The 19,004-nt window shown below is 39.1% G+C and overlaps 1 protein-coding gene across 1 annotated transcript in view; it reads left to right on the top strand.

Annotated features, from left to right (window-relative positions):
* The first annotated feature begins 9,807 nt into the window (after window positions 1–9,807).
* LOC104264621 (adhesion G protein-coupled receptor A3-like) overlaps window positions 9,808–19,004 on the top strand; it is a 285,940-nt gene continuing 276,743 nt past the window's right edge. Inside the window, exon 1 of the mRNA XM_059821160.1 lies at window positions 9,808–10,031. Coding sequence (XP_059677143.1) covers window positions 9,808–10,031 — 224 coding nt within the window. The remainder of the gene's footprint in view (window positions 10,032–19,004) is intronic.

Here is a 19,004-nt window from a genome sequence, read left to right as displayed (position 1 = left end):
GGCAAATGGAAGAATAATGGAAGAGAGGAAAACGGAGACATGTGGTATGATCTACCCCCAGTCACATTGGGAAACTGATTCAGCCTAGTGAAACATTGTAATTACTATTGACTAAGAAATAAAGTAGAAGCCTAATTTGGAAAAAGAGGTATGTCAGGTATCAAAAAAGTCTGGTACTTATTGCTTCTGGTAGATACACCAAGAATTATAGATAATATTGCAGGACATCCAGAGGCAGCTTTAATAAATGTATTTCTATCCTGTTCACCAGCACACTGTCTAAGAGGTTTAGGCTCTACAATGCTATTAGAGTGGCAAACTTCACGCGGTAAAATTCATGGTGCCAAGGAGGCATCCCAGTTCCCTGAACATGGCTTTGTACCCCAAAATCAGGTTTACAGAAAAGACTGATATGAGTGATGAACCACAAAAGCCAGCTGATCAAAAAGACTGAAAAAAGTTGTGTGTTAACTTTTCCTTGGTACTTTGTACCCATTTTGTCTAGGTCTGGAATCAGATTCTTAAACCTGTGCCAAAATAAAAACACAACGAAAAAACAGAGCAAAAGTGTCTGTTTCTGAAGACAAAGCCACAAATGATGAATAGAAGGTGGAAAGAGGTATAGCACAGTTGTGACATTCTCATCATTTATTCTAGTTGTTAAAGCAATTCATTTTGCATGCAGGAGGCTTTTTCTCTGCCTGAGGGAAAAAAAACCCACCTTGCACTGAACAGTCTGCCTATTTGTTTAGATGGCCTCATGTTGAGGTTGTGTTGCTGGGAAGAAAGAGCTAGGTTTGGCTGGGCTAAAGGCAGGAGAGCAATTCAGTACTCATTTCTGCCCCCTCAGCTGAAGATAGATCCTGGGAATGGGGAGACCTATATATATTAAAGGGGGCTGGGAGATGGTAGTTTGCTTTGTTTCCAGACTGTTGAATATAAAACTATTCTGATAATATGTATACAACTTCCTTCTAGTCCTGTCTTCGTGCAGCAGAAGTAGCTATGTCCCAAGCAAAAACAATGTTTCATCCTGTCAGACTTGGGTGGAAAGGGGAGGGGAGGATAAAACATGAAAACAATTAAAAATGTTTATTTTTAATAGTGTCTGGCAGTAGTCAGAGTTTTCAAAACTTTAAATAAACAAAGGTCATAGTCAATGATGAGAAACATATGCCATACCCATGTTTTTGAAAATGTAGATAAAGAAAACACATAATAAATAGTACTATGTAGGTGGCTCTTTACGGGAGACTCATCAAAACTACCATTGCAATTTTCAATAGTATCAGAAAGCCCTTGGCCCAGGGAGGAATGGAAAATTGAGGTGCCTGTGCCCTGTTCCCTGCGTTACCACTGTCCTGCTGGATTTCTTCTCCTTTTCTCCTTTTTTTATTTTTGGTTTGGGGACAGGACTTTCTGTGCCTGGAGAAGGCATGTGTATAGCACAGCGGGCCCAGATCTTTGTACCAGCCTGTAGCTGCTTCTGCGACACGTGCAGGATTTAAAGAAATGTACTACTATGTGGAAAGTGGAAAGCTATGTTCAGTGACTAACCAATGCTAAAGCTCTGGCAAAGAGGACAAAACCTAAATTTCTGGTGTTTGAAAGAAGATGAGGGCAACGTAAGGATCAGTCCAGGCCAGGAAGCAAATACAAACCAGGGTGCGTGGTCAGCAGCCCCTCTCTGTCGCTGGGGATGGGTGCAGGAATACGGCTCCAATTATCTGAGCTATTTATGTGCACTTGCTTTTGGCAATCTTGCTTTGGAATGCTGTTTGTAAAAGGTTTCATACTTTTCTATTAAGCTTCTTAAAGGGCCATTATGCATTCACAAAAATCCATATCCATCTGGTAAGGAATGTTTCCTGACTCAATTAACACCGTGTGCATACCAATTGCTGCCATTCTGGAGTGTGATTCAGTATTCCGAATGTGCTTGCATATTAAGAGAGGAGGTTAGGAAATAGAGTGGGAAAACAGTGCATTTTACAAGAAAGGAATAAAGAATAATAGCTTCTTAGTGATTCTCAGGAGCTAGAAGTCTTCATTTAAAAACCAGCTCTCGCCAGCTTATTTTGTGGTAGGTTTAGTGTCTGATACTTGTTAATACCTGTATGACACAGAGCTTTAGAAGTGAGAAGCAGAAATAATTTCAGTGATCTTTTCCGGTTATTTTATTTTCCTGAATATTGTCCTTATTCAAGTAGTATATTTATGGGTTATTAATCACAGATGTTTAAACTGGTTCTAATATTCCTTATCGCACGCTTTTAGAGAGCTTTAGAAGGATTTGGTTTTCGTGAAATTGTTTTCACAGTAGGCTTTTTGGATATTAGCATTTCCGAGTTTTAAGGCAACAGCTACATTCTCAGCATCTAGTCCTGATACAGTAAGATTCAGATGTATGTGGGGCCCTTTAAAAGTGATAATGTTTTCATGAATCATCTATGTTATGCTTAACAGCAATTAAGATTTGCAAATACATATGCTTTTTATTTTTCATGCCTGTAATACTACTTCTTTTAAGTGTTTTTTTTTGGTTGACATTTGCTGCTGTTGCTGTACATAGTACTGTAGTTACATAGTATTTTGATTTAATACTGAAGGTTTTCCTTTCTAAAAGTACCGAGATGAATGATTTAAAAGGACGTAATGCTGCTTAAGAAACAGGATGGTGACTAAAATATTATGGAGGGGATGATTAGTCTTGATGTTTTTGCATGAGGAGACCAAGGCAACACTCCATTTCTCCAAGAATGCATAGAAGGCATAAAAGCAAATTCAAGAATTTCTAAAAATCTGAAAGACATTGGAAATAGAGGGAAGAAGGCATCCACCTGACAGAAGAGAAGGTCTGTTTCTAAACCACCTTTAAGCTGAAGGAAAGAATCGTTTGGGGTAAACATGAGCTCTCCAAAGGAACTTGAAAGAAATAGTACGTAACAGTGACTGACACAATTTCAAGTGGCTTGAAGTGGGAAATGAAATTAAAATGGGAATATGCAGACACAAAATAAAAGATGCAACTTTCTGCTTGTAAGGCATCAGGGACAGAAATTTGTTTTGACAGAAGGAATTTAGAGAAAGATGGAAACACGTTAGAATTTAGTTGGACTGAGGGATTATTGATAGTAGAATTGTTGCACAGCTGTTAGTGGTAATTGGATTTGTTGGCTTTTCATGTTAGAGCTTCTATCAATGGACTTTCGAACTTGGCCACAAAATACGGATCTACTTAAATCCTCTACAAAATGAGTTCAAGCAGTGGTATACTTTACTTTTTAAAAACTCTCTTCATGTATAAGTAAGAGTTCTCATTTAGTCTTTGTCATTTGTGTTCCCTATGTTTTCAGTTGGCCACTTAAAACCTAAAAAGTTAGTTATCAGAACCACAGGCTATGCATGAAATCTTCTCTATAACGCTACTGTTGGCATTCGGATAGGATTCCACATAACTGAGTGACAAGGATAAAATGTAACAGGCAATGCAACATCTATCTTATGGATTTATTGTATAATGAGATTCTTATTTTAATCGTTGTCTTTCAAATTATAAATTGTTGTTTTTCCTTCTTTTGCTGTAAGTGAATAAAACAGCAAGCAGTGAAATACATGTTAGGTTAGTATGTCATCTTAATTCACTGGATGCATGATAGCAAGTAACCCAGAAATTTGTTGAATATCCTTGCCATTAAGTTGATTAAGAAGGGAAATAATAGAGTAATAACTACTTTTATTTTGCACCGTTCATATATTGTCACAAGATGGTACAGCCAATTATCTAATTGGTAGCTGAAGAGAAGATGGCAGCTAGACTTTTTTCCCAGAGGTACACAGCAAAAGAAGGGGGGGGGGGGGATAGCTACAATTTGTAGCAAGGGAAATTATTTTAAGAGCTAAGGAGAAAAAAATCCTTTGCAGCAAGGATGGCCAAACACTGGAGCGGGGCCCAGAGGCTGTGAAATCCCCATCTGTATAGTGATTCAAAATGTGACCAGACAAGCCCTGAGTAACCAAATGTACTTTTGAAGCTGGCACTGTTTTAACTGGGGTCTTGAACCAGGTGATACCCAGAGCTCCCTTCTGACAAATCATTCTGGCATTCTCTGACTGCTTCAAACCCAAACTGTGTTAACAAATAAAGTGTATTTAAAGGCCATTAATGAAGTTGCACAATAGGTATTGCTTTTGCTACTTATGTCGATGACCATTGCCATCTTCCTGACCTTAGAATATGCACTTACCATTTTATGTGTCTTCTGCAATGAAGAGAGTACCTAACCTGCCACCTCTAGAAGTACGAAAGAGGGTATTAAGAGATCTTCACAATTCAGGAAGGTGTGGAAAAGACTCATTTGACCTTCTTTATACAGGGAGATGACAGAGAGAAAATGCATTTTTGTATGACAGGAAAATAAAGCTTGAAATAGCTCTTTACCTGAAGAATACTCAGTTTTCAGGGAGCTAGGTTTTTCTGTGGTTTTCTTTCCCTTTGTCTCTGATACAAGGCATGCTGGTAAGTCACTCAGAATTCTCATGTCTTAGGAATGAACAACACTGAGAAGCACTGGCATGTGTGCATCAACATCCAAAAATATGTCCTCCCAATGCATCTTAAAATCATGTGTGAGAGAAAGAGAGGGTGGCTCTCCTGAAAGCCCTGCATTCCTGCAGGAATAGATGCCTGGGTCTCTGGGACAGAAGGCAGCTGCTGTCCCCTCTGTACTCTCTGCTCTGCCTTCTGCAGGACAGTGTTTCAATTTTCAGTGCAGTTTTGCAGCGTGAACCTTACCCCATGTGAGAAATCAGATGGTACAAAGTGGGGGAAAAAAAAAAAAGCTGCTTCTCCTTTGGCTGCCCATGCAAAAGTTTTATTCTTCTGCTACTGTGCAAGTAAATAAAACAGCATGAAGAGATGAAGGCTAGAATGTTAAAAAATATGTGCCATTAATAGCATTTCTGAACAATTTCAATCTGTTCTCTGAGGCAGCTGAGGGACTTGGTAACAGTTGGAGTTGCATTTGGTGGTCACCAGATTTTTACACTGATACATACTCCCATGTAGGTATGATTTTTTTTTTTGGGGGGGGAGGGGAGTTTATTTCACAATAACTCAAGTATTCATTGGAAAATGCTTGGCTCAGCTTTGAGAAACAGCTAACACTCTAGCTTTTTCCTGCAAATATTATTTATTTAACTGTTGACAATTTTGTGGTAATTATTCTACTCCCCACGGATAGCTTATCATTATTTGTATATAACTTCAGAGCTACATTCTCAGTTTCTAACAGAATTTTGCATGGGTCTCTGCTCTGCTACAAACCAAATAAAGCCACGTTTTTTTTCACAAGAGGTCTTTAACTTCAAGGACCTCCTTATTTCAATGTAACTTTTTTTGGAAACCTGTCACCCTGCAAGGACAGAAGTGGTCAAATCCATTTTGATTTCAGATACAATACTATATTTATAACTGTAAATATGCAAAATATAAGTGGAGGGAAACAACGAAGTGATATTTGAGGGTTTCTTACATTATGATTTCTTAACATAGAAACAATATGGAGGTGTTTCTCATTGTGCTAATGCAGAATAGCAGAAATGGAAATCCTGTTTTGTCAGTTCTTTCTAACACAGCATTGTTCCCCCGGTACATGATTCCCTGCTCTGATTACTCCAGTTCTGAATGACTCAGTTTCCGCATTTCCCTAAAAGATTACTCAGTCTGTGAAATAGGTTGAGGACTGTTTTGCCGAGTCTGTTTCCACACTCAGTTTTATCCAATTAATTCTAGTGATTGGCGACAATTCTGGACAATTTTGCTTTTGTTTTATCATCTTTGTTTCGAAATTGTCAATGCCGTATATGAGCTCTTTATGGAACAGGACTATCCTACCTCGAATACTGTTGTGTTAGTTCCCTCTGTGTGAAGCTAAAAATCATAGGGCTCTTTCTATGAGAATGTTGTACTGCGTGCTTTTATCCATTCTGCTTTTTTCCTCTATTACCTTTCAAATAATGTCTTTTCACAGAATTCCAAGTGTCCCAGTGGAAACCTGCTCTGGATTGTTTTTCTCCCACTTACTTTACCTATCCTTTTTCTAGGCCAAATCTCTTCTAGGCTTGTTTTTTTAATAATTTCTTTGCAAAGGTTTACAGACATAAGATGGTGTTATGCTGATGCGACCAGTAGCATGAGATAGTTATGATGGGATAACGGTGTTGGGATACCGAGGCGCTGGAGGAAATGGGGTGAATGATTCATTGTTTCACTACTGTCAATAAAGGGTCAATGTTCAAGGAGTTAGAGGGCTGAGAGAGTGCCAGCTTCTGGATCAGAAATAAAACAAAAGCCCTGACGGTTTGTGGTTATTAAAGTTTCCATGGCGCTCTTCCAATACTAACATACAATTTTGAAATCCTGACAAAATTCAAATTGACTTATTTACATTCTGCCTCCCCATATTTCCTATTATTGTATAACACATGCTTGTTACTTAATTGCTGTGTAATGTCCTGTGATGCTAAGCAGGTGCTGCTGCTGTTTTGTGCTTGGGAACATGATCTCAATGTAATGTAAACCTGTAGTTTAATGAATCACCTGTATTTCTAACTTCTGATTCCTTTTTATATTGTTCATCTTTGTTCAGGTTAATACCGTTTTAGGACTGTCTTCCTAAATTTATTTACATTCCTTTTTAACACTTACACACTCAGCCAAAGGATAAAATTTCCCTCCCAAGTACTGTTGTAACGTCATGGTGTATGCATACACACAGAGACCTATTTAAAATCCTTAAGACTTTTGATGCACAGAAATAAAAAAACAAAGAAAACAGCCACATATAGTAATTTTCTTACTTCCCTGATTTAAGAAAATTTATGCTTCAATTCTATGATTTAATCAAATAACTAAAGCAAGAATTTGACTGTAAAGAAATTATTAAAATTAGAAAATATTTTATGTTTCAAGTAAATCTCTTGTCTTGCTTCTGACTGCCAGGATGTTCATCTGAGCAGGACCTGGCATTCTAGGCTCCTTAAGTGTTTCTTAAGTTCTCCTGGTTGGCTTTGTGGGCAGAAGGAGACCAGCACACATCACATTCTGGTTGCTGACCAAACCAAGAGAGAAAACTGTAAGGATAGATATCCTAAAGTGTGTTCCTTCTAATATATGTGTACAATAACCTTGGGCTAGATTTAAAAAAGATTTGAGAGAAATTGAAGGGTCCAAGATCAACTATAACTTAAAAAATCCTCACTCAGTTCTATTTAACAACACAGACACGTAAATTCTCCAAGTATCTTTGACTTTAATATATCCTATAAACTCATAATTCTCTTTTTGCACACACCAAAACCCATCTGAGGAGCTCATGCTCTATCATATGCTATCTGCTGTGTAAGTGTCCAAAGGCACCTAAGCTGTAGGCACACAGTTGGTCTAAAACTGGCAGTTTTGGAACCCAAACATAGTGCAATGTTTTCTGCTTTTCAAGTTGCTGTGCTGCAACTTTTTTCTTCCCATCTTACAAGGGAATCTGGGATTATACCACCTTCCCAAAGCAAGGGAAATTCAGTTGTTTGCAACTTCAACCTGCTCATTATATGCATGTTCTGAAGTCTGGGAAAGTAGTTAGCTGCCGCAAACATTAACTATTCTGCTGTGCTGGCTGGTGACAACTGAAGTGGTACCAAGCTTTGTAGGTGCCCAGGTCCTTTTTCAATCGAATCTGTTTAGACTGCGAGATCTCAGGGCAGGAACCATCATCTGTGCTTGTAAATCATCATACAAATTTTACTTTCTTCATATTTGAAGATGACAGTGAAGGAGGGGGAAGAAGACTGAGATTTTTGTTTCATTATTTGTAATAAAGCAAGAATAAAAGGATCAGATGCATTGGGAACTGGAGAGGAAACTCTCCTTATTTTTCACCTTTAATGTTAGGAATAACAACTGCTTTTCTACCTTTACTGTAGGATTTGACAGATTGCTTCAATGTGATTGTAAACCTTCTTGTTCTTTAATAAAACTATATTCTTCAAAAACTTTCAGGATCAGTGAGTTAGAAAAATTGTTAAAATTCTGCTAGCGAGTGTTTAGGGCTAAGTTTGATTGAAAAATTCCATACCTTCTCAGCAAGGTTAACACTGAATGAAATCCATGCTGTATCTCAGTAAATGTGTATTCTCCACTTGTGCCTTCAAAAACGGTATGGGTGAGACAGAATTTTTTAACGCTAAAAAACCATTTGCAAATGTAAATGCTACAGAGGTTTTCTTTATCATAAAGAACAGCATGCAACCATTACGCTGTTGAGTGGTCTCATGTAACACAGTCCATTTTGCTGTCTGCCAGTAAGCCTTACACAACTTTGCTTTTAAAAATAAAAGAACAGAGGTTGTAATATTTATGGTTCTTTAAATCGACAACTGTACAGAAAAAGATTGTTCCTGAGAAAGTTCCTATTAGCCTGGAATTTCACAAGGGCACTAACCCTTCTATCACTTTATTAATAAACTTAGTGCCTAAAGGCTCCAATTAGGTATTAGCACGCAGTGATAACAGGCACTGTAAATATGCAAGATAAATCTTCCCTAAGGGACTATAATACAATATTGTTTTAAAAAAACTAGTAATTTCTTAAAATAGCTTTACAGCCATGCAGGCTCTTACTAACTTTGGCCTAGATCCTGCAAGGAAAATGTGCATTCTGGGTCTCCATTGAGTAAGAGAAGGCGAGGAACTTGTTCCTTTTGTAAAAGCCCATTAAAGATGTAAGTCCCTGTTACAAATTGGAATTTTTGTTCATCTTCAGCAAAAAAACAGGGTAGCTTGCAGTTGATGCTGAAAATCTGCCCTAAGAGTTATTAATCATATAACATAAAATACTATTGAGAATGCTCCAAAGCCATAGAGTGCCATAAATAACACACAAATACAAGCAGAAAAGAAAGAAATCTGCTTGATGACCTGGACAATGAAGCGGTCTTTGACTACAGATCAAACCTTTGATTTAGGCTGTGTCTAGAGCATTAGCTGAGGTGTCTGAAGTCAGCTAACTGCCTGGAACCCCGGCACCCCGCGATGGCAGGGGCCAGGCAGCGGAGAACTGGCTGGAGGACTGTCCTGTTTCTTGGTCTACGCTGACCTTTGCCCATGGCCTGAAACTTCTTTCCCACCAGCATAGGTGCGAACAGCGCTTTGCACACGTCTTTCTCAAGAGCGGTGGGGAGGATGGCTATTCTCAAAATTAGATTCCTAACCTGTATAATTTTTCTGGCTCCTGATTTTCCAACCTGTGCCTAGGCTGGTCGCACCCCCTTTGCAGGGCCGCTCGTCCTTGGCGCATCTGGCTGTTTTTCCCCCGTTACCGGACACCCAACGCGGGTTGAAAGCACCGCGGCCAGCGCAAGTAGCGGCCGCTCGGGGAGCTCCCCGGGGCCGCGGCTGCCGGCGGGGCGCGGGGGCGGCCCCGGCCCCCGAGGGGGGGCCGCGCCCGGTGGGTGGCGGGCGGCGGCGGGAGGAGGGGGCCCGCTGCGCGCCGCGGGGTCCGCCCAGCGCCGCCGCTGCACGGGCTGCGGCAGGAAAGGAGCGGCGGCTCCTTACAGGAGGAGGAGGAGGAGGAGGAGGAAGGGGGAGTCCCTCCGAGCGGAGCCGGCCGCAGCGAGAGGCGCGGCGGGGCGGGGTGGGCGCAGGAGGCGTGGAGGGGACCGCGGCGCCCGCGGAGCGGCGCGGAGCGGCGCGTGCCATGAGCGGCGCGGAGCGGCGGGCGCGGCAGCTGGCGGCTCGCTCGCTGGCTCAGCATGCGCGGGCTGTGCCGCCGCCTCCTCTGCCTGGTGGCCGCCGCGCTGGGGCTGTGCGGGGGCAGCAGGAACTGCCCCGACCTCATCGTGGACCGCTGCCTCTGCGCCGCCGAGCGCGCCAAGGGGCCCGGCCGCCCGGCCCTCCGCATCAAAGTGGTCTGCAGCGGCGGCGACTTGGTGGAAACTTTGCAGCCCGCCGTGCTGCCCAACCGCACCGTGTCCCTGTGAGTACGGCCCGCGGGGCAGCGCGGCCGCGGGGCAGCGCGCACCTGGCGGCGGCCGCCCCGGGATGCTCCCCGCGGGCGGGCGCTGGCGCGGGGCGGGGGGTGCCCCGAAGGAGAGGGGTGGGGGGGGACGCGCAGCCCCGGGCGCGGGGGGACCCTCGGCGCGGCCGTGCGCGCCGCCGCCCCGACCGCTGCCGCAGGAGCAGGCGGAACCGCTCCGCGCAGATTACAACCCTGGCCCGGCTTTCAAAAAGTATGCGAGAGTTCGGGGTTTGTTTTTTTTTTTGTTCTCAGTTTGGAAACTCTTGCTGGCGTTCTGGTCGAGCTGGGGAAGCTGGGCTTACCCTGATGTAAATTGCATGCTGCTGGGTATGGCGGTTTGGAAAATGTCAGCGCTAGCAGAACTGATGGAGCTCGCTGGTGCACCTTTCCGCCCGCGACGGGATGGGCTCAAACTATCCGGGCAATAAATGAATGGTATCGATAATGGTAAACTGCCTTCTGGAGTTCTGTGTAATTAACTGGTTTTCTCCTTCTCTCGCGTCTCCTCTAAATAAAGTTTGGAATTTGATGTCTCTTTTTTTAAGAAGAGTTTGCGTACAACCATTTGAAACGACCGAGTCTCCAATATTGTTCTGAGTTGTAATTGAAAATGACTCATAGTTTGGTGTTTTGCTTTGCTCCCCCCCCCCCCCCCAAGTGACTCGGAAATAGGTTATGATGTTTTGTTGCCTGTTGCACGTAGCTAAACTTGAATAAATGGTATGTATTGTAAGTAAAGTAGTAGAACTTTTTGTAACTCTATAATCAAGCATAGGTGAAAGTAATGTCCCTGTAATGGACTCAAGCACTAATAGCTCTGTGGCTTTTACCCTTTAGATAATACATATATCAACAGATCTTTTACTGTTGAATTTAGTTCTGTTGACAATTCCTACTGTGAACATCTTCACTGTTTACTGCATTTTCTTTTAAGTCAACGCTTTCAGGAGACAACTGGTAAAGATAGTAATTTGTAACATCTGGGAAGCTTGTGCTTGTAAACGTACAGATGTGCTGTGTATGCTTCAGTTCAGTTTTAGCTATAAAGTTGAGTGACTTGATGCTGATTAGCTGTATGCTGATTATTCATTTGGGAAACTATATACAAGATACAATAACTACACTTCCTGCTAAATTTAAATAGGCTGGTTTAGAATAAAATTATTACATCAACATAAGTTTTGACCTAGGTGATAAATTCACTTTTATAGTTTATATAACTGGCTCCATAGTTATAGTTGGACTCCCCAAAAGTATAAAATGTCGACATCTTTGGGCAGGCAGAAACTATTTTTTTCCATTAGTTAAAGATCTGTAGAAACTCTCACACTCAGCATGTCTGCAAAGGTTTTTCTTCCTAAGCATTGATTTACAGAGTCTTACTTAGATTATTTTTTTTTAAGAAACTTTTCTTCTAATGAGGTAAGTACCAGTATATGAATCCAGCTGACCGTAAGATCAACAGAAGTATGTATTCACTGTAATGAAAAGAAATTGAATTGGAAACAGAAGTGAGAAAAGAGGAATGGGGGAGGTGATGCATTTGAAGTGGGAGGATTTGCTCACATACATATGATTTAAGGCACCAGTAGCAAACTTGATACTGTTACCCTAAACATGCGCATTTCAGGTAACACTTGCTCATGCTTATTAGAAAGATACCACGTTAGTTTTTTTAAACTTAATTAGAAAAAGCCATTGACCTGAGAGCAGATTAGCTGTCCGTAGTTGATATAAAACATACAAACCATCGCTCTTTGTTGTATTTCATGCAGACGAGTACAGTACCATGTACCACCTAAACTTACCCCTTTCCTCTTACAGTCTGTCTTCTCAGGTTTTTTTCTTCTCAATAAGTAAACTTAAGACTAAATCTTGAAGGTAAAAAGAAGTTTAAAATCTGTGTTAGGGACATAATAATTTTCAGTAGCTAGAACATACAGATGACAATTTGATTGAATGTGTCAAAGATTTTCCAGGAGTAACTGTTTTTGATGAATTAAATTACACTTGTGCAATTTGGCCGGCTTCAGAAAATAATGATTAAAAAGTTCAAACACTAGCGCTCTTACATTTGTTTCTGTAGCTGCGTGGAAGACTTGGGCAAAAGAGCATATTCTAGTAGATGCTGCCTGCTCTCATTCAGTTTTATGGGCCCACAGAGAGAAAGAGAGCTTTAACATATGGGACATAACATTTTGGATTGCTTTCACAATTAAGAAATATAGAGGTGAATAAAATAATCTATATTCGGATGCAGTAACACTGTAATGAAACAATGTACCAAACTGTTTGGGGCAGATTACTTAATCTTCATATATATTTATTTTATATATATATAAAATAAATATATATTTATTATATAGGGATGCTGCTTCCCTAGTGGTATTTTCTTTTGGAAGGGAAGATCGAAGCTAAACACTTTTTAACTGTCCTGCAAAGATGACAGAGGAATTATCTCGGCTGTATCTCTTAAGCCATTAAGAGATGAAGCTGTGAATGTGTAACATTCATTTACATGCCAGGTAACGTTGCCTATCAGCAAATTTTAGCAGTTATGATTTGTTAGTTTAATGTTTTTTCCACCTAAGTGACCATGGACCTTGGCTGAGTTTGACAATTTAGGCTCTTTATGGCATATATGTACTAAAAGTATCACTACTGGAAATACTTCTGACACAGTCACGCACAGTGACTACAAACTAGTGTGAAGTCACTGAAGAAATGCTTATTCTTGACAGGTTCGGACCAATTGTTTCCAGCTTATGAGGTGGGGAAGTTTGCGTAGTTTCTTTGAAATCATGTGAACACTAGAGCTGTTAAGTACTGCCTGAATGCTCCCAATAATAAACAATCACACTAGAAATAAAGTAAAAATATAAGCTGATAAAGCAACTATCCCCTTCTCTTTATTTTATATTAAAAAACAGAACTGACAAAAAACCCTTGTTCTGGACTCTGTTTCACTGTCTGTATTTAGTATTTTACTGCTTTGGAAATGGGAGTCAAGTGCTTGATGTGGATAAAAAAAACCCTTAGCTGTAGCTTCACAAAATATTTGCATGTATCTTGTTAAAAGGAATTCTAGGCCTTATTGATTTGCAACATGTATTTCTGTGTCTTGTATATTGGGGCAGGATAGAGTAAGGGAGTTAGTCTTTTTTTCCATGAAGAATACAGTTATTGAATCACTAGTTTATGGGATCCGCTCTCCCCACTCCGCTGTCCCCACTTCACTCTCGGTAGGCGTGGAAGTATAGACCCAACAAGGAGGAGTCATCTCTCTTCAGGCTAATATAGTTTTCTCAGTTTAGACTTTATGGGTGAATATTTGAGAATTCTTATATTGAATCAATATTTTACAATTATTCTTTTTTTCAATCATGTGATTGGGTTGTTAAAGTACAAGTCTAGAGAAAAAGATTATTTGCACTTTTCTTTCTCTTCTATGTTAATGGAAATTTTAGTTGTTAAACTCTTGCCTGACTTGCTGAAATTTGGACTATATGGAATACGACAGTAAAAATTGTGTTGCTGCTTTTTGCAGTGTGGAAGCCTTACAATTTGAAATTTCAGGAATTAGCAGATTAGAGTCTCTTCTGAGTTATTCCATGTAAACTAAACTGTATATTGGTAAGTTACTTTCTGTACTACTTTTTTTTTTTCTTCTGTCAAATGGTGTTAAAAAGTTTAACCTTTTAGTCTTAGAAGTTCTCAGTTCAATACATGTCTTAATATCACTAGGCAGAATATATTTTGAAGTTATAATGCTATCACTTTGTGATAGTAACATCACTATTTTTTTTTTCTTCCCTCAATTCAAAAGAAAGACCAACATTTATACTGAAGGTTGTTATTTTTACAAATATCACCCACAGACACACCTATGGAAATCTGCTGTTTTAACTGTCATGATAGAAATGAAGAAAATTTGAGGTAGTGTATGGCTCATAGCAATTCCATATCATGTAGGACTTCATATTTTTTCTATCTATGCATTTTTTTCTGACTTTGAATTGGAGGTTGTCTCAAATTCCTCAAATTCTCAATTTCAGAGTGAGGCTACATGACTCCAGTAGTAATCCATAGCCATAATATGTACGTGGGGGTTTTCATCTTCAAAGCACTTTACAAACATTAAGCGGTCTTCTGAAAGTAGCATTGCCCCGCTTTTCTCTGTCCCAAAATTACTTTTATGTCACATTCATTTATGTCACGTCTACTCGAAGTTATTCAAAGTTATTATATTACTGCATTTGTTTCATGTTCAGTCTTGTCTCTTACACTCCTATATTCAGTTTAGGATATATCAATACGGTTTATTTAATATAAGCATCTTGCTGTAAAAATAGATCACAAAAATGTTCTTTATGTCCCAAAGAGCTTAAACTCTAAAGCTACTCACAGCAAACAAAGCAAGAATTGAGGAAAGGGTGAAAAAAAAATATTATTCAGTAGTTTTATTTCCCCATCTTAAAACTCACATCTTTATTGATATGAGGTCTCACATAGCATTGCTAATTTGTAAATACCAGCGTTATTAAAGAAGGTAGGCTAATTCTCATTATAAAGGCTTTCACAAACATTTTCTCCTTGGTTACCTTCCTGTGTTCACTCACAGTGGCAGAAAAAAAAGAATCAAAAGCAGGTTTCCTGCTCCATTATTTATGTGTGTATACATATTTAGACATGCTCTCTCCAAAAATCTTTTAAAAAAAAAAAAACAAAAAAACCCCCCCAGTTTGCTGTTGTGAAAGAAACTCCTAACATAAAGCAAACTGACATAAAATACACATAAGACTTGGAAGGTCTGGGACAGATGGTTGGGGAGAGCAAAATAAAGAGAAGAGAAAAACATTAGATATTAGTCTAATCTTCCTTGATATTTCATGTTACAGATTCAACTAGAGTGGCCATAAAATACCATAACTGAAAATATTTTATTTTTCTTTATGTTATTTCTGACAAGGGAATATCTACACCTGAATTCTCTTGTCTACATGTCAATAGCTGGAAGTACTACTACCGCTTCCAAATTATGACTTTCTTTGGATGAAACTGATGCATTGGCATTACTGGAAATTTTAATACGAGAGGAGGGTGAAAAAATTCTTAACAAGGAAATCCTTAGCAAGGAAAATAGAACTTTCTTTGCAAATAATGTCTGAAATACAATAAAGGCTACTTTAATAATTACCAGATTAACTTTTTAATGTTAAATGAATCATGCTGAAATTTCTTTCTCTCTTTATTATTATTAATCTGTGAATTTCAGAAGTTAAAACAGTGCCATATATCATCCTGGTACTTTTAAGTCCTCAGTGTAACTTGCTTTGAGGAAAGCAGTTTGTGCAAGAGAATGGGATGAAAACTTTTGGAAACAGGTAAAATTATTTTACAGTACTGAACAGTTCTTTAATTTGGTAATTTCATCTAGAAACCAAGTGCTTTTCTTTTCTGCATACTGGGAAATTTGCAGTATTGTGATCTTACGCTTAGTTTCATTCCAGAGGTAAAAATAAACTGGTGAGGATAGACAGGAGGATAGTAATGCATGTGGGAAGGGAGTTTTATCATATAAGTGTATATCTGATACCTATTGAGAAGTCCTAAATGAAGTTGGGGTTTTATGATATGGTATAATTTGTCAGTTGGTTAGCTACTGACCTTGTTTGCCTTAAGCAGGAAGAGATTTAGTATATGTCACTGGCTCTTTTTTTCTCTTTTTTTTTTTTGGTAGGTTGGCCTAATATTAATAAAACCTATTTAATTTTAACAATCAGAAGGTATGTGCAACAGAAATTTGTTTCTGAAGTGTAGGTATTCTCATCCATTGCAGTGAGGTAGTGGCCAGGGAGAAGGTGATTTATGTATGTGGAATTTGCCTTTATAGAGTTGCTGCCCCTCAGGACCAAAGTAGTGTCAGCCCTTTAAATGGGCTGTTCTTTAAAGATTTGAAAATGTGGCTCTTATTTTTTTTTTTTTTTTTAGAAGGCATACTGAAACATTTTCTCAAAATACATTTTTCTTTCTTTCCTTGTCCCCTTCTAAATATCCTGACAGCATTCTAAGATGTGAGGTGAGGTGAGGTGAAGAGGCGGGGAGTGATGGAGCGGTGGGGAGAGAGGTGAAGAAGGGGAAAGGACTTTCTTGAAACAAGTCTGAATAGCCAGAAGGAAGGGGTCTGAAGAATGTTATTAAAATGAAGCTCTGAAGGTTTAGTATTATATACATTCTCCTTTTTCTGCATCTTCAGAGGTTTAAAATCACAAATCTTATTTAATGGTTTCATGCTGTACAACAACAGGGCCATATTAACCCCTGTGACTCTGGAAGCCCATTTATTGCTTTGCCATTAACACAGACCCAGAAACTTTCTGGGCAGAAATAACCAGAGTAACACTGCTTTCTTGTGCAAAGTTTCTCCCTATTTGGGACCCTCTGTCATCACAAATTTTGCAGCTGTTGGATCCAACCATGTTCCAGATAATCCATCCCTACTTTCCTCACTGTTGTCTTTTGTCCTGTTTTTATAATACAGAGCTGGCATAAATCTGAAAGTTAAAGGGCAGAGTATCTTTACCCAGGCAGAGGTCCTGCTCTAACAGCCAGAGGAAACATGCATTAATCTATATGAAGCTTACATGCTTCCCTTGTGCACATCTGAGAGTCAGAGCTTTGTGCCAGCTTGGTTTTCACTACTTACTAATATTTTTGCATGTTTTCAAGGATCACTATTTATGCTATTTGACTTAGATTTTCGAGGAAAAATTGCCTATTGATTTCCTTCCTGATAGAATATCCAAACCCTCACAGCAGTAAAAGCATACAAAACATGAAAAGGTTGGGCATGTGCTTCTCTAATCAACTAAGATTAACTTTGATCAATCACAAGTTTGCTGTCTAGTTCTAGAATTCCCAAATATAATTTGGCTAAAACCTCTGTATTATTTATAATATTAACATTTTTTTCCATCTGCTTTGGCAATTACGTAATACAGGGAACACACAGTTCAGGCTTGGTTCTTATTTTTGTGGCAACATGCCATTCTTCACCCTTCTCTTAAAATCATTTCCAACTGTATTTTCATGCCTGGGACTGATTTGGGAGTACTCTGAAGGTATGGTTAGTCATAAGAAAACTCTGCTTTTGCAGTTTCTATTATAGTCTTACAGACTTGTTGACAATTCTTTTCTGTACTTAGTTGGATATAATCTTATCTGAACAGCAGTATGTCAGATATATAAACTATTCTGCCAATAAAATAAGCACACACTGGTTTATGGGTATTATGCTCATAGACCTATAAATCTTTGCAAAAACCTGAGATTTATTCCTAGGTCCTATACAATTTAAATTTTCTGATAGCTATGCATAAGTAAGCAAATTCTTTTAAACTTATATTTTAAGCTTTCCTTTGGTGAGTGGCTGTCTTCTGAAATGGCTATTTGTCAAAACTCATGAAGGTATAAAGGCACTGGCATGCATTTTCAGCATATATACTGTAGGCTTTGTATAACACAAAATGAAGTTTAATGGATTTTCTGTGTCATTAAGGTATCATTATGGTTTTCAAGTAACCTGATAAGTCAGGGCCTCCAAATTCCAAATTATGGACCTTTATGATTCTCCTTGTTTATTGAAGAATTACTGTGATTTCTTCCTTCTAATAGCTATTAAAACGATGTTTCCCCATAAACCCCTTCTCTTTGTTATGGGATAGACTGTCCCAGAAAGTGTATGTTTTATAGAAAAAAGTATAAATTGGGAGGGTAAAGGTTTTATGCGTACTGTAACTTGAGAAAAGAACAAACTACATCATAGAATGGAAAATAAGGTTATAACTAGTAGTAACCAAATCAGGTCTGGAAAATTTGAAGAAAAGCATGGATTTAATGAAAGAATTGAACACTTAACATTACTATCTATTAGTAGTTCCCTGGCAACAGTCATTTTGATATCTGCATTACAAATTGATGTGCATGTTAGCAATTTCTTTGAGAGCAGAGGGGCAGAAGAAGAGCATAACCTGTTTGTGAGCAACTTCATTAATACAGTACATTTTATGGAAATTTCAGAGGAAGTATACTGAAACGTTAGGAAAGGTTCCTCTAATGGAATGTGCTAACAACCTGGTGCAACAGGAAACCTACCAGCATTTAAGAGAGGGGAAGAAGAAAAACAAAAGTTATTACCAATTTTGGGGAATCAAATTTACCAGCACTCCTAAGTAACTGAATTTTTACACATTGACACGTGTCCTATCAGGTGAGCTTTACATGCTAAGAAAAATGCTAAGTTCTCTTTGTCTTCCATGGGCCATTCTCTGTGCTTGGACCCATCCGCCATTATTCCCAGAAGCTTTTAATTCTGCACTTTCCTTTTCATTATTATTATTATTGTTGTTGTTATTACATTGATACTTCTCCCCATTTTTTCTTCTCATCTGCATCTTATTTTTGTTCACTGTTTACATGTGTTGCACACTTTACTGCAAATGCATTTCTAAAAAGGGAAAAAAGCCTATCTCTTTCCTCATCAGCTCTGCTTTTGGTCCTCTGGCATGCTCCAGTTCTCTGCCAGCCTCTGCACTTTCAGTGTTGTGTGTTGCAGCCTCTACTTTCAGCTCACGGTCTCCACCGCTTCTTTAGTCTTACATGACTTTCCAGTTCCTTCTTTTCTAAAACCCTCCATTATGTCTTCCCTCACCACCTTTGATCCTTGACTCATTTTATCCTGCTCTTGTGAACTTACTGAGTGGAACTGAAATGAGTGAGGATATGGGTCCTCAGAGAGATCTGAATTAAATCCTGGAGTTCAGCGGTGCCTGGAATTGCGGCCAAGCTGATGGAGTTGATCCTTTTACACAACTTACTAACAAGAAAAATGTTTGAATCTCTAGCTCTGCCTCCTTACAGAGTTTATCATTA

This window comes from Gavia stellata, chromosome 9 (genome assembly GCF_030936135.1).
Source record: "Gavia stellata isolate bGavSte3 chromosome 9, bGavSte3.hap2, whole genome shotgun sequence".
Taxonomy (NCBI): Eukaryota; Metazoa; Chordata; class Aves; order Gaviiformes; family Gaviidae; genus Gavia; species Gavia stellata.
Note: the sequence above shows the minus strand (reverse complement) of the source record. Positions and strands in the feature narration are given on the sequence as shown.